The sequence below is a fragment of the Strix aluco genome, chromosome 17 (assembly GCF_031877795.1).
Source record: "Strix aluco isolate bStrAlu1 chromosome 17, bStrAlu1.hap1, whole genome shotgun sequence".
Classification (NCBI taxonomy): Eukaryota; Metazoa; Chordata; class Aves; order Strigiformes; family Strigidae; genus Strix; species Strix aluco.
The window spans coordinates 2,820,167-2,835,775 of NC_133947.1; the positions used below are offsets into that span (position 1 = coordinate 2,820,167).

Sequence of the window (15,609 nt, forward strand, 5' to 3'; positions counted from 1 at the left end):
ATTCCTTTCACCTATAATAAAATGTGGTTTATTGTATCTGACTGCATTAATTGATGCCCTGGTTATGCACAGTGCACAGCTCAGATAATCAATATACTTTCCCATTTCAAACCAGTAGGATTTGTGATCAATTCAGAGTCTGCCTCCTAATGTCAGATATTCAGAGTTTGCTTGTTTGTTTGTTCTGTTTCTCCCTGTGGATGATTTAAATAAAAACAATGTTATTAATATAAGGTTTTTAACATCCGTAGCACTTTAGGACTAATCCTGCTTCCTTGGGGTATAGTCAGGCACAGCTTTCCTTGAGTAAAATGATAGAGCTTCTATCATTTCATCTACCATCTTCTCTCACCACTGTAGTAAAAGCAGCGTGGTGTGCTTATTTAAAAGGAAAGTGGAACTGGTCACTCACGGTACGAAGTCGCACCCTGCTTTGGAGGCAGAAGCAAAACCCGGACTTGCTTCAGAGGAAGAAGGAACAGCCTGAGAGTAACAGAGCAAACTGTCGTGCAGCCACTGGAGTCACTGGAGGTTGCAAAGAGACGACATCGTCACCAGATGAGTCTCTCCCAAAGCTTCTTATCCTGTTGTGTTGAGTTTAGCGACGAGTCTGCCCCAGTGACAATGCGTGGTGTGTGACCTGTTCCTGGCGCCAACCAGAAGGGCAGGGAGGGCTGGCGTGACCCCGCATCTTCTGGGCCCTGTTTCTCCTCCTGGGGAGGAGGCAATGTGGAGGACTCGGGTGTGTAAGGGAGGTGGTTGTGTGCTCATGGATTTGCTCAACTTGCGGTTGAAGTCGACCAACTTGCTTTTCTACAGATGCAGGGTATGGTGAGTGGTTTGTGGTGCTCAGGTAGAAGCTCTTCTTGGAAGGGGAGAGATGCTCCCCTACATCCCTCTGCTACTAGTCAGCTGTGGTTCATTCACAAGCCTGGGGATATACTTTAAAATTCCCACAAATGTGCATTTTAAAGAATTCCTTGCCTTAGCACCCTTTCTGAGTTTGTCTTTCATGTGCACTCTCGCTGACAAATTTTATGGGAAGAACCATCATATTTGAGGCTAATGCAGGGTTCACCTTCATGATTTTCAGGGGGAGCATGCCCGCACCTGCACGGGAAGGAAGGTGATGGATCTATGTGGAAGGGCGAGAGGATTCCCCTCCTGATTCCCCTCTCCTAGGATGCTCTATTGGCTCTGTGCCCTATAGACTCTCCGTGCCCAGCCCGCCCCTCTGCCCCGGCGCATCCCGGGCACCCCCGGCCAGCGGCAGAGCCAGCACCCCCCGCGGAAAAACGTCCCATTACGGAAAAAAAAAAAAACCCTGGGGTGCCCCCCCCAGCCCTCTCCAGGGCAGAAGGAGCTGCCCCCAGCTGCGCTGCCTGGCTCAGCCCCCCGGGGGAGGGCTCTGCCCGGGGGGCCGGGAGCATCCCACCGCGCCTGCGGGGGCTCCGGGCCGGGGAGAGGGGGGCGAGTCCCGGCGGCGGCAGCTAGCCCCCGCCCCGCAAGCCCTGCCCGCATTTGGGACGGCAGCCGCTGGCGGAGCGTTGCCCTTTTAAGCTCTGGCCCCCACTTGCCTCCTCCCCGGCTCCCGGAGGGGCTCTGGCAGCAGCCGCGACCGACCGACCGACCGACGAACGGACCGACCGAGCGAGCGAGCGACCTCCCCCCGCTCCCGGCAGCAGCAGCCTCGGGCCGGGCCGCGGAGAAGCCCCAGGGCGGCGGCGGGGCCGCAGCGAGCAGGGCTGCCCCTGCCCCCCCGGCTCGGGGACCATGGGATGCTGCACCGGGCGCTGCACCCTCATCTTCCTCTGCACTTTGCAGCTGGTAAGTGGAGGCGCGCTGGGGTTTGGAGGAGACGGGAACGGCGGAGAAGAGGGGGTTCGGCTCCCCGGGACGGGAACAAAAGCCCCCTCGGTGCCCGCTGCCCCGGGGCTGGTAAAGGCTCCGGTACCTCCTCAACTTCGTCTTGGAGGAGGAAGGTGGAGGGATGTTGCTGAGCGGGAGAGTTTAGTGATGCCTAAAACTCGGAGAAACCATTGGGGGGGGGGAACAAAAGAAGTTCTCAATTCGTAAGTTTGTGCTAAAATACAACTGGAAAAAAAAAAAAAAAAATCGCTCCGTGAAAGGAGTCCCGGCGGGTTCGGTGGCGATGTTGCAAACCAAACCAAACCAAACTTGAGAACCCCACCGGTACCTTCAGCCTCTTTCACGTCCATTTGCAAGAAGGGGCTCGCCTGTATCCCACCCTGCTCGCCCACACGGAGGGGGATGTGCTGCCAAGGAATTACATTAAACCTCCTCGGGATGAAGTGCTTAGGTAGAATGTGCTTATAAATATACATATATTTATTTAGGAAGAAACTTCCCTGTGTATGGAAAGGGTGATCCCTGGTGGGCGCGGGTTCCTCGTCCGCATGACATCTGCGTACATGATAACACGATAAACAAAGGTCTGGTTGTTCCCCGAGTGTCTGCGCATCCAGGCTGGGTCTGGAGGGTCCCCTTCTTGTCAATAGCTAACGGGCTCCAGGGCTCCTCCAGCCTTAAAAAGGAAATGACAGCATCTATGTATTTGATTTCATTTACTTCTTCCAAATTTGCTTTATTTTGGAGCGTTGGCAGCGTGCAGGAAAGGGCAGGCTTCCTGCTAAGTTCTGGTGAATAGCAGAGTAGTGCCAAGGGCTGAGCCGAGTTAAAACTCTTTGTTTTGGAGTTGCTCGCGGTGACAGCGGCGTTTTCTGCGAAGGGACGGTGAGCGGGCGCTCTGCTGAAGGTGGGAGAGCACCTCTCGCTAGAAAAAATGGGAACCTGCTAGTTTTGGAATGTAAACCATCAGCCTAAAATTGAAGGGGAAGAGGGTGGGAACGCAACCCTGTTAACTCTGACTAGCACAGTTGGAAGATGTGGATGGAAGATTTTGACTCGTAGTTAAACAAAATACAGACTAGAAGTGGTGGGGTTTTCTTGCACAAAGCATCTCGCTAGGCATATTTATGAGCGAGTTGAATGGCTGGGGAGTGTATTTAGTCTCCTGGATTATTTCTTTTGATTTTTCACCCATGATCACAGAAGAAAGAAGCTGTACCCTGTGTTACATTAGAAATTGGCATCTCAACACTCGCTGTCTCTTAAACCTATCACGATGTCATCCTGCTTTAAAGCACACACTCACACGCACTGGAAAAAAAAAAAAAAAAGAATAAGAAAGAGAAAAAGCCACGAGCTGCTGGTGCTGTTCTTATTTCTGACAAGCGTGGGAGTTTTCTCGTATCCAAGATACAGGGACAAAGAACCCCCAGCATTTTATTTTCCTTAAGACCCTCCTCCTTGAAGAAAAGAAACAGTTTGGCTCATTCTTAAGCAAGTTTGGATGCCTCGGCCGTAGCCATTTCCCATGGCACTTGCTGGGTGAATTGGTAGAGCTGGAAAAATGTGAACTATGGTGAGGGAATTCCTGGAGCCGCACTCCGATGGGGGTGAGGTCAGGAGATCCTGGCTGGTTCCCAGCAAGTGCTTGGGTGCGGGTGAGATCCAGCCTGGTGCTTTTTTTATTTTATTTTTTATATTTTTAAGCAAACTTTTTGTAAATCGTCACATCACTTCTACATCAGTGTGGCCAAGTGACCTGCAGGACTCGCTGCTGCTCGGGGTGGGTTCTGTTAAGACAAAACACTGAAGCGATCAGGCCAAGATCATCAATAAATTATAATGACATGAACTTCCTTTGTTCCTCTCATGTCTCTGCTCAGCTTCATTTAATACTTTGAACCCTTCACAGTCTTTCCTGTACATTGCCAAGATCTGAGTCTCCCACTACTGAAGTCCCAGGGGTGAAATTCTGGCTCCTCTCTGGTCTGTGGAGGTTTTGCCTCTGACTGAAATGGGGAGAGGATTTCAGTGCTGGGGTTTCATACTTCAGTTTTGCAGCACACCCCTGTGTTTCTTTACATGTTCTCATGTCTGTTCCTCAAGGCTTCACTGGGGCTTTTTATAAATGATGAATGAAAACATGAAACACACGCACCCCCCCCAAAAAATCACATTAGGAATTCAAGTTGCGATGCTTTGTAGAGATTGTTTTATTATTAGGTGCAAGTAGTTGAGTGAGTGTGTGGGGAAGTGTTCGCACGCTGCAGCCTAAATGTTTCCCTGGAAAAAAAAAAAAAAAAGGCAGAAAACAAACATATTCGTCATTGTAGTGTATGCTCCCAAAGAAAAAGTTTGTGATCCAGTCAGAGAGCAGAACGACGTGTGAATTCAAGAGCTGCTACACCATGTGAATACCAAGTAGATCTTCAGCCCCCCACGGGCTGAGCGCTGGTGGCGCAGATAGAGGAGGAGAGCTGTATGCATCTGTCTGAAGAAAATCAGGGCTGACTCCCCAGCGGTTTGCTAATCAAGGGGGGAGGGAAGGCTGTAGTTTGAATAAATAATTTGCCATGTTCCAATTTTAGGTTATTGTTTCCTTGAAACATCCACGTCAGGCTCTTGCTTTGCTGGTCGGTGCTGCAGGGAGGTTGCGAGAAGGTTCTGGCTCTCCCTCCCCCTGATCCCGGTGTGTGTCGCTGTCCCTAATCCTTCCCTCCTTCCTGATCCACCCCTCTCTTCCACAGAAGTTTGGGTGAACGTTGGCCCAGGTCAGGGCCACCCTGCAGATGAGCTTCTCCTCAGCCATGGCATAGAGGAGGAGCGTCAGGAAGGTGTTGGGTGTTTGTAGCCCCGAGTTTGTGCATCCTGAGGCTGTTGTCACCTCCCAGGTCTCGCTTTGCCTGAACCCCTCTGCCCTTCAGGTGCTGATGTTGCCGACAGCAGCTTGCCAGCCCTTGCTCATCCCTCCCAGCTATCGGGCAGTTGCGTATCAAGAAACACGAGCAAAACTTAAATGAGCCATAGGCCTTCCCATGAAAAAAAATCAGGACTCTAAGAGAACCTCTGCAGAGGGTTAAGACATGTCCCTTGGAGAAATTAGGGTTGAAAACGGCTTGTCAAGGGCAGGATTCCTGAACCCGAGTGGTACGACAGAGACTGTCGCACCCAGCAGGACTGTGGACTGGGTGGGTCATGGTGAGAAACCACAACTGAGGGCTGGGTCTCAGGCAGGGAGATATTAAAAAATCATTTATTTGCTTCTTTGCCAGCGTGAGATTGCACCCAAACTCTGTATTTTCTGGAGCAGTAAGTAATTGTGCACTGAAGGCACTATGTGAATTTATTTCCACCAAGCATGGAAAAATTCCCTCCCTCCCCGTGCCCTGTCCCAATAAATCAAAACTCTGTAGTTTCTTTACATTCTGTCCGTGGACTGAAGAGCTCAGATGCCAAGCAAAGCCTGGAGACAATTTTACAGATACATTATAAATCCCCCTAGAATAAGAGCTTCTAATGGAAAAAGTGACTAATACTGCAAATGAGCGCAGAACAAGGCGCCCTGGGACGGGACTGCTTATTGAGACAAACCAAAAGTAACTATATACCTTTATTTATTTATTTTCTCATGCTCTCCTTCTCCCTCACTCCCTTCTCAGCGATGCCTTTTTAATCTCTTGCAGAAGGGGGTGACCAGTTCTGGAAACTATTTGAAACCAGCACAGATCCTTCTCTAACTACTCCCTTGTATCTGAAGCGGTCGTGTCAGTTTGATCGAGGCATAAAGTGATGAAGAGCACGCGGGGGGTGAGGGCAGAAGGGGAGCAAGTGGGATTGTATGGCAGGGCAGGATCTGGGGGAAAAAAAAAAAAAGTAGGTGGGCTTGATGGGATGGGCACGTGTGGGCTGCAGGAGGGAGGGTGGTGGAGCATCTTCCTATCCAAGGTAAGGAGCCAGCAGGATCGCAGCATCTGCACTTTGGGGGCTGCGGAGATGCCTTTCTTGGCTTTCTCCTCTCCTTCTCAGGGAGATTTCAAACCGAAGGCAGGGTGGGGAGAGCAGGCCCCGTCTCTCCCCTCCTCTGCAGCTGCCTCCAGAGCTGGGGCAGTTCGATGCCTCTCCTGAGGGAGCTCTGAGCTCGCGCAGCTGCGCTACGGCTGAGCACAAAGCGTTGGAGGCCAGAGCAGGTGCAAGGGGAAGCGCAGTGTCCCTTTGCTCATCACACCCTGCTCAGGACCCCTCCAAAATTACCTCGTGCTCTCCCCAGCTGTTTATCTTCTCCGTGGTTTGTGCTTAAATTATAATCCCTCTAAGGAAGGGGCTGTCTTTTGTGTATATGCACAGCACCTAGCACCGTGATGGCTTGAACCTTTCCTGAAGTCCTTGAACAATACTCCAGGCTAAATAATAACATAAGTCTAAAGACTACGTTTGACAGATGCTGTCTTCTCCCTGTCTCTTCCAGACAAAGGAAAATTAAAGCTGTGCCAATAATAGACCTCGTCAGCATTTTCCACTGAAGCTGACTTTCAGTAGAAACCTGGGGATTTGGCTAAATGAATATTTTCATGAAAAGTATCTGCTTTCCATAGACAATCCTGAGTTTTTCTCCCAAGTTTTGGCCAGAATATTTTGGCAAAAAACCAAAAATGTGCTGGCAAATGTTTGCTGTGCTGGCAAACATTTTTAATTCTGGAGTTGTGGAGCTTTTTTTACAAAAAGTTGAATTTTTGCATGAGATTTTTCTTTTTTTTTTTTTTTTTCCTGAGCAGCTGGAGTCAGTACTGCTGTAGCACAGTGGTCCAAGCCCAAGAGCAGCACAAGGGAAGAGGGGCTCCAGTATGTGTTTCAGACGTGCCCCGTTGCCGACTGCGGCGTGCCCGACAGCCCACGTCCGCGTTTCCTATCGCAGTGACTCACAGGAACCACGTTTCTTTGTGTCCTCTAACCAAACCCATTCAGACCAGGAATGAAATTTGGCAAAAGCCAAGCCAAAAAGCAGCTGAGGGCAGGGTGGTATTGAAGTCAACTCTTCTTGGAGAACCAGGACTTTATTTTGGCTGACGCAGTATGCTTGCCTGACCACTCTCTGATTTCTCCCGGCCACTCTCTGCTCCTCTGCCGTCCCCTTTTTCCTCTTGCTGAGTACCAGGACCATGCAAGAAGAGAAGGAGCTGGTTTCCCCCATGGGGAACCTCTCACCCTGGCCGGTGTGGGGTTAAGGGAGTTGACGTTGTTCCATTGTGTGCTAATAATATACGGAAACTCGGATCATTTTGGCTGGGGTGCAAAATGGAGCTCTTCCAAGAATCTGCTCCAGGGGCCCTCAAGTAGGAGCTCTTGGAGAACAAACTGGGTAACAAAGGCCAGATTGTGATCGCTTTTCCTCCAGGAAAACCCTGGAATAGCCCATCGCTTTTCGAGCACTTAAGAAAATGCATATGATGTAGCGAGCAGTAAGTGCCCCAGCTGTAGCATTCCCTTTTCCCATTAGCAAAACATTAGGATTGAGGTCAGTAGAACTGAACCTTTCTTTCTTACTAAAAAAAACAGAGATAATTTGTGATTTAATGTCCTTATGCTTGTGGGGTTCCCTTTGTCCCCCTCCTCCTGGGCTGCAGTAGATGTGATGAGCACACCTAACTGCATAGTTTGTGTCTCTGTGTTTAAGTTTGGTAGAAAGAGAGTTTTCAAGAGAGTGGAAACTTTTGTCTCAGAAGTAGTGCATTCTTCTCCCATTCCCTGTCTCCAGAACACGAGGAGGAAAAACAGGACCTTTCTGGGCAAAAAAAAAAAAAAAAGAAAATACTCTGGCATTTAGCAATGTTTGCTGAAAATGATGTGAGGTTTATTGTGCCAAACCCCAAATATTTTGAACTTTTCAGAAGTGTTTTCAAGCTTCTGTAAAAAAGTTGAAAAGTCTTACTGAAAAGAAGGTGGCTTGGTGTTGGTTTTTTTTCCTTTGGAGTTGTGCGCTCTGGAAGTTCTCATCTTCCCAATATCTCTGATGTCATCGTGTCTCCCCCAAACCCAGCTCGTGTTGGGGTGGAAGGGGAGAGGTCCTCAAAGAGGAAGCACAGGTTTGGGGGTTGTTGCAGGGTAGTGCCTTGCTGAGTTGACTTATCTGCTCCTAGGCCAGTGGTTTTTGGTATTTTTGTTGTAGAAGGAAACTCAATGAATAAACGCCCTGCAGAATTGCCAATCTGAGATATTTTGTAATCATTCCAGAGTCATAATATTACCTTAAAGTTCATGACATTTAAGAATAAGAATAAATTACTTCTGCTTCGCTTGTTCATTGAACTTTGATAAGGGTCAGAATCTTAATTCATCATCTTCTTGCCAGGGATAATAGCAGGGATTACAGAAGCTAGGATTAATAGTAGTAAAAAGTAGGGAATCAGTAGTAGTACAGTAATAATAGGAAGGTAGGTAGTAATAGTAGGGATGAGGAAAACCTGAAATGATTGAAATACCTGGCAGAAATCTCTGAGATGGGATTTCAACAAAAGCGCTGCTTCTCACCCGCGTGTCGGATTTGCGTTTCACATTGAACACAGAAAAGTCAATGGTGATGTTGCTCTGGCTTCTCCCTGGGTTAGCTGAGCCCTGAGCCTGCATCTGAAAGTCCTTGTGAAGTGAAGAACAGAAGTTTTATTTTGCTTTATGTTCCGAGGTCTCACAGACTAGAGAGGAGTGAGCAGCAGCGCTCTGCTGGGGCAAGATCAATAGATCCTCCCTTGACTTCGCTGTAGCTCATTAACATCAACTGTCTTTTCCAAGGGATGCTTTTTGGTCTCATTTCCACAAGGACTTAATTGCCATTTTCCTGGTGTCTGTGGCTTGTTCTCAGCACAGCTGTTTCTGTGTCAGGACGTTAGACACAAATATGTTGTTTATCAGGGAAGCGCACGTCCCAGATTTTCTCTCAAAGGTGAGGATTCATGGAAATGAGGAGAGCAGCTTTTCCGATCCCCCTTCTCCCTTCACCCTGGATGTTGCGTGGCTGGATGTCGTGTGGGTGAATCTAGGTTTAGTAATTGAGATGTCAGATTCCCTGACACCTTTCAGCTGAAAGGATGATGGTGTGGAAGCAGTGACCTCCGCTGCCATCTGCCACGGCTTAATGAAAATATACTGTGGGAATCAAGGCAACAGCTTGTCTTTGTCACCTGCTTGGAGAAGGCAGACGTCAGGAGTTGCTGTGCCAGCTTCTCTTGCCACCTTTCAGCCACTGGCCAGCCCTGCAGGCAGCTTCCCACCTGCTCTCCAGGCTCTCTCAGGCCAACAAAATACCTGCTTTCTTCCCTCTTTTTTTTTTTTTTTTCCTCTCCATTTTTTTCATCCAATGCTCAAAACTCTAGAAAACCAGGACCATCATCTTATTTCTTCTGCACCAATGGAGCAAGCACACAGATGCTCACCCAGGCCTTGACTTTCAGAAGTGTGGGAGCACAAGTTGCCACCTCGTTACGGCAGCAGGCAGTCTTGCTGCACAGCGATGGGGTGGGAGGGCTGGGGGGGGGAAATCCAGCTTTCATGTCGTTTCTGCACTTTGGGGCAGCCCCTCACCACGCAGACGTGTTCCCCATGGCGCTGCCCTCAGAGGAGGTAAGAAGGCAGCTGAGGATCCCACTGATGAGATCCCTGGAGATGGGATGCCTGGAGCAGGGTGAGCCACAGCTCCTCATCCCTCCTCGCTCCATCCCACACCCCAAGAGCTGCCCGTGAGCTCGGTCTCGCAGGTCCAGGAGGGCATTGCTCTGCGACAGGATCTGTTTTCTCAGCACAATTCTCCAAGGCTCTTTCCCTGTCATTGTGACATCTGGGAAAACAGACCTGGAACATCACCGACCTAGGAAAGGTAGATCAGAATGATACAGGACAGACTCTCTCCTTCATTAGTGAGCACTTGGGCAACCAGTCACCAGGTCAAAGATACGAAAGAACAAGAATTGAGTATTTCTGAGGATCGTTGGGTTATGCTTCTCCTCAAGAGCTAAGTACGCTTAATAAAAAATGAATCCTGGTGCTCAGATGAATACACAGTTACAGAGAATATACAAATCCTGGGAAGATACCTCCTGTGACCCCTCTCTGCGGAACAGGGACCTGTCCTGTATCTGTGGTGACCCTGACAACAGCCTTGGACCCATTAAAGCGTCTGGTGCTGAATTATATTTTCCAAGTGCTATTCTCTGGAGATAGTTCATCTGTAAGTACCGTTTCATCTGAACAGGGAAGGTGAGATAGAGGACACTAAAGAAGGGGATGGAGCATTTTATTACCCACACAGAACTTATAAAATATTGAGTGTAACCTTGCATGGAGTGCTCTGTATGGTGTGTTCATCCATCACAGATAAACAGCCTCACCACAATTAACAGTTTGTCACTGTCTGTGTTCAGCTCCACCTGCAAATTACCTCTATAGTAATCGGAGTTCAATCTCAGTACTAGGATGGTTAACCTACGTGGAGATCAGGAGGAATCTAAATCCTGGCCTTACTCAGATTTGTTCAGATTTAGGAGGTATGGCTATTGTTCTACAGTACTACAATAAAAACATTTCCCTGCACATCAGAAATGGCTTCTTTGTGTCGGGAGTATTTTGGGTTGTACTCCAAGGTCTACAAGCAAAATTTTCCCCTACATGAAGCTCAGCAGGTAAATGGTCTTTTAGTGGAGGGTATGTGACAGGGTCTTTGCTTAGTATTACGGCTATGGTCCAGATACTCAGGAGTGCCTAATGCCATGCTGCGGGGCTTGGGAACATCCTCTCCTTTCAGAGATGCTGGACCCTTGATACTTCATTAAGAGGAAGCACCACATCCAAATGCTCCAAGGACCAGGAGGCAGCCATGGGCACTTAAAATCTTTTCTGCTTCCCTGAGAAGGAGTTACTGAGTGAAGCTGATTGAAGGAAAAACTCCTCCTGCACCAAAGATCCATCTCGGCAGGACAAGAAAGAGCTGGCCTCGTCTAACTGGCTTTGACCTTCGTTCAGAGGCCTTGAAAGCAATAGAGACCACAAGTATGTGTTTACCAGCTAACAGGTCCACAGAGACAAGGTCTAGGTCCAGAGGCTGATTAACTTTGTGGAGGATGACCAAGACCTGAGTCCTCAGACTTGGGTGGACCTTTGCACTTCCCCAGAACTCAAACCACCTTTGAGGTTCTGGGCCAAACACCTCCTGTTCAGCTGCAGCACAGAAGAGCTTCTCCTGCAGCTCTTCCCTGGGGGATGGTGAGGAGAACATCCAGATCTCTGGCCAGATTTGAAGACTGTGCTTTTAGATAGCTTGCGTGAATATCTGAACTACTGGCTACTTAGCCAAATCAAAGCCAGTTCCTAATTTCCCATGGCTACTGGTAATCCGTCAGCAGCAGATTTCCATGTGTGAGATGAGAATGGGCTCTGGCAGGCGGCTGGCATCCCCAGCTCCGGCAGACAACACACTTTTTGTGATATCATTGTGGGAAAGGCAATACACCTGCTTACATTGTATATAGACAGAATTAGGGGAGAAATCTGATTATCCTAATTACTCAGAAATGCTAAATACGTGCAGAATACAGTTTGGCTAATTAGCCTGAGAGATTGCTGTCTGTTCGGCAGCGGGTGTTGGGAGAAGTGTGATGGGAGTTCACAGTCTGTTATGTGCCCTTTGCTTTCTGAGCATGTGGAGAAAAGTGAGCATGGGGGTTTGGAGATGTGATTGCCAGCCTTAAAACAAATTACAAAGCTGGGAAAGGGCAATTCTTTTTCAAATGTCTTCCACTTTTTAGGATTCTGGGTCTTCAAGTTTTCCATCTCATTATTCTGAGAGGAAACATTCAAGGGAAGGATGGGTCTGCCTCGCTGCACAAACAGCTGGCGAGAGCCCCTGCACGACGCCTCCTCAGAGGTATCTGATCTGTGTGCTCTTCATCCCGCCTTTGTGCTGACACAGGCAGATTCTCAAATGCTCTCAGAAGCCTGAGGAGACCGTGATGGTAGTTGGTTGCGTGAATGGTGCTGCTTCGTTTGCATTTAATGGGCTTATTTGCCCCACAGAAGTGCATGTTAGAAGAGGTCTTCTGGCCCCAAATCTGACCCGCTTTTCCCAGAGATGCAGAGGAGGTCAGGCAGATACTAGGCGGGGTGGAGGGTGGTTCATGCTGAGTACATCTCAAGGTACCAATCCCCAGGTGTCTAGATCCAGAGAACCAGGCTGGTTCCTCCAGCTCCATGCGGGATGTGCAGCCACCAAGCAAACCACAACACTGCACGGGAGGGCTGCAGGAGCCGCATCAGGGCGAGGTCAGGACAGCTGGCATGCACAACTCTCTGTGTTCTTGGGTCCTACAGTCTACACAACGCTCTGCCATCAGACCAGAGCCCAAACCCAGATCTTCTGGATATACTCAGTGCCCAAAATGCACATTCATCCATTGCTCCTTGTAGTCATGCTTCCACGTATCTTTAAATAACCCTGCATGACTTTTATTCCTGACCTAGCCAGAGGCTAACATCTACCTCAAGCTTTTCTGGAAAGGTTAACTTTCTTGCTCCTAAGTCACTGGCCATACTCGGTGTGCTCAGGATCAGTCCTGCTGTCAGTTTAAAACAATATTAGCTGGGAAGTTAGCTACATGAAGCTACAGAAGCGTTGGGGCTTCCAGGGCTGCCACTAAAACAGCTTAAAACTGAGTTGTGTGACAGCCTGAAAGAATAGATAGGGTGATATAAAAACTCTGCCATGGCTTCAGACAATAAAGACTGTGTCTCCCTTCTGATGAATAATGGCTCTTTGTTTTATTCCTTAGATGACAGGGCTGTTACAACTGTTGAGAACTATTCCAGTGCTAAATATATGGCTGTGTAATAAAGGCTCTGCAATCTATGAACTGGGACTGAATGGATACTTGAGTGAATCATTTAAAGTACGATGAATTTCTGAAGCAGCTCATAGTGACAGGAGGTGGAGGGGCAGTAAACTCCTTTGCAGATCGTTTAGCCAAAGGATGCTTTCCTTGCATGAGGCGTAACCCAGGTTTCACAGCTGCCAAGTTTTTCCCTGGTGGTGGTTCCCATGGCCATGTAAAGTTCCTCACTCCCAATTTTGGGCACTAACCTGCAAACAAAGGGCATTTGAGATGGAGCTCCAGTGTTTGGTGGTGAGACACTGCGCAGATTTTCTAGCAGAAATCCTGGACACCCAATCCTCGCAGACTCAATGGGAGTGCAGCAGTAAACCCCACATTCAGCTGTAACCCAGGGCTGAGAGCTCAGTGGGGTTTTGCTGGACCCCGTCAGAAATAGTGATAGTCTGGAGCCTGCTATGATAGGGAGGAAAATGCTGCTTCTTACTGCTGCAGTGTTGCCATGCTCATGGAAGAGATGATGTACAGATATTATTATCACTGATCTGGAGTTCACCTCAGAGTCTTGCCAGATTAAACTTCCTTGAAATTACTTAATGTAGTGGCAAGGATTTGAATTTCTATGATGTGGTTTAGCACTTTTCTATTTTAGCTAAGCCTTGCAGACAGACCTGCAAGCAAGAAGATCAAAAGACTTGAAAAAAACTGGTCAGAAAGTTTGGAGTAGGGACAAGCCAAAGATGCCGTCATTCCAGGGATGAGGAATCGTCTTGCACCTCCAAAGGGAGCGATAGGAGCAGGGAGGCAGGGCCATGTGTGGATGAAGCTTTGGTACCACATGCTAATAGAGGGCAAGTCTTTGTCCCCTTTCATGGCTGGAGGAGACACAAGAGTTCATGAGCACCCCACGTCTGAGCTGCTGCCCCACGGCTCGGGGTTCAGTCCCTGCAAGGTCACCAAACTCTGGCACTGCGGAGACACCACCGTGAAAGATCTGCTGCGAATGAACTTTGTTCTCCAGAGCTGCCAAAGTGGCATCTATTGACCAGCCTCTACTTTAAAAGAGGAGGGGGAAGGGGGAAAAAGAGAGGGAAAACAGAAAATCAGCTTTGCTGTTGAATAAACCATGAGCCATTGAGGAGCTGCGAGTCGGCAGGGGCAGCGCCGAAACGAAGGGGACGCAAACGTCATGCGAAAAATGAGGCGCAGGAGGAGCCCGGCCATTGTGCGACACTCTTGGAAACTTAATTGGAGAGTCGGTTGGTGGGAGGCCAAAAGATGTGTACAATAAAAGAGAGACACTCGACTGGACTGAAAATGCAAACAAATTGGGTAGCACAACAGAAGAGATAAATTATGCTCATAAAATAAACAATGGCTGAGTGACACTGGATAAACAGTTACATATAATAACGCCACTGTTTGTCTCAGCCATCCTAATTGGGAGGCTGGGCAGCATCCGATGAAAACTCTACGTTGCACATTTTCCCTTTATAATGAGGAAGATTTTCCCTCCCCCCTGAAAGCCTCTCCTCAGTCCCATTTAGCAGCAAACTGAAAGGCCTGGTTTCATTCCACTTTCCCACAGCAAACTCATCCTGGCAGGAACTGCATTAAGGAGGACAAGTAGAAAATGATAATAAATTGAGGACTTGCTCTTATTTCACCTTGTGACAAATCTATCCAGTGGGTGACTCGGGGAGGGTGATAAGAGCATGGACTGGGCTGCTGCTTTTCTTTTGACGCTTGGTCATGTGGAAAATAACCCCATTCTAGCCTCCACTCAAAAGGGCTTTCCTTTAAAAGTAATGCTTTTTAAAAGGCACTGAATCCTTATTTACACTGTTGGAAAGCCAGCAGCTCGCCTCCATCAAAGTGAATGTCGTGAGTCTCATTTCATCATCTACGTGGACTGAAGAGCAAAAACAAAGGGGATGCTGCACAAAAAGTGATAGTCAATGCCATTAATACAAGTGGGAGAACTTGTTAAACCTTAGCTTTTTTTTTTCTAGCATGATATTGTATTGCTAATAAATCCATGATGAGAATCTTTTGCTTCATCAACTCCTCTTAAGTATAAGCAGGAAACACAGCGGTGCAGGGGATGGTGAGCATGAGAAAAACACAGGCTTAGTGACTTCCACCACGGCTCACTCTCACGCTTTGAACCAGAGACTCTCTGCCCTGAAGCACTTGTTTCCAGCGCTCAGTCTAGTCTGTAGCAGAGATGGGCTCTTACCCTTTAATGACTACCCAGAGCAGACTGCACTTCCCAAGCTGCTTCATCAACCTGTGAAAGAGAGAGGCTGATCTTCAGCCTCAAATGTGTGTCTAAACTTTTCACCTTCTCCATTCTTAGCTATTTACTTGATTAATCCATTTGAGCACTTCATGTGTCTCTGTTTTCTTGCTTTTATTGACTTAAGAAAAATAGAGCTGGATCTCTGCTTCCCAGCCTGTAATGCTCGTGGGGAGGTTAGAGCCAAGGAAGAAACCCAAGAGGTGGGCAGCCTTCCTCGCCTCCAAGAGCAGCGGGGACCACGCTGCTGGGGCTGTGCCGAGGGTACCGGCGACTCCTGAGATGTGGGTGACAGCTCAGAAGTCATCTTGAGTCACACAGAATTGGCTTTGCCTCCTAAAGTGGCTGGAAAACTGAAATATCCCTACTTTACATGTCTTGAGGGAGGCAAGGGAAATTAGGTTTGTTACCTGTAAGTACTAAGGTAATTAATCAATTATTTAAGTCTGACTGATTTTCTTCCAGTGAAGCAATCAGAAGATGAAAGTCAATAGTGATTGATTTATTTTCTAGCCACTTTGTAGAAGGGAAGTTGGTTGTGGGGATTGTGGTTATTGGAAAATTCCTGCAATGCCC

At 48.2% G+C, this 15,609-nt stretch overlaps 1 protein-coding gene across 3 annotated transcripts in view; it reads left to right on the top strand.

Annotated features, from left to right (window-relative positions):
• Positions 1-1,431: 1,431 nt before the first annotated feature.
• Positions 1,432-15,609, top strand: part of NKAIN4 (sodium/potassium transporting ATPase interacting 4) — a 54,057-nt gene continuing 39,879 nt past the window's right edge. For 2 of the 3 annotated variants that reach the window (XM_074843555.1, XM_074843557.1), the window contains exon 1: positions 1,432-1,827. In XM_074843555.1, the coding sequence (XP_074699656.1) occupies positions 1,774-1,827 (54 nt within the window). In that variant the 5' untranslated portion in view covers positions 1,432-1,773. The remainder of the gene's footprint in view (positions 1,828-15,609) is intronic. The other variant, XM_074843554.1, reaches the window with a different exon arrangement.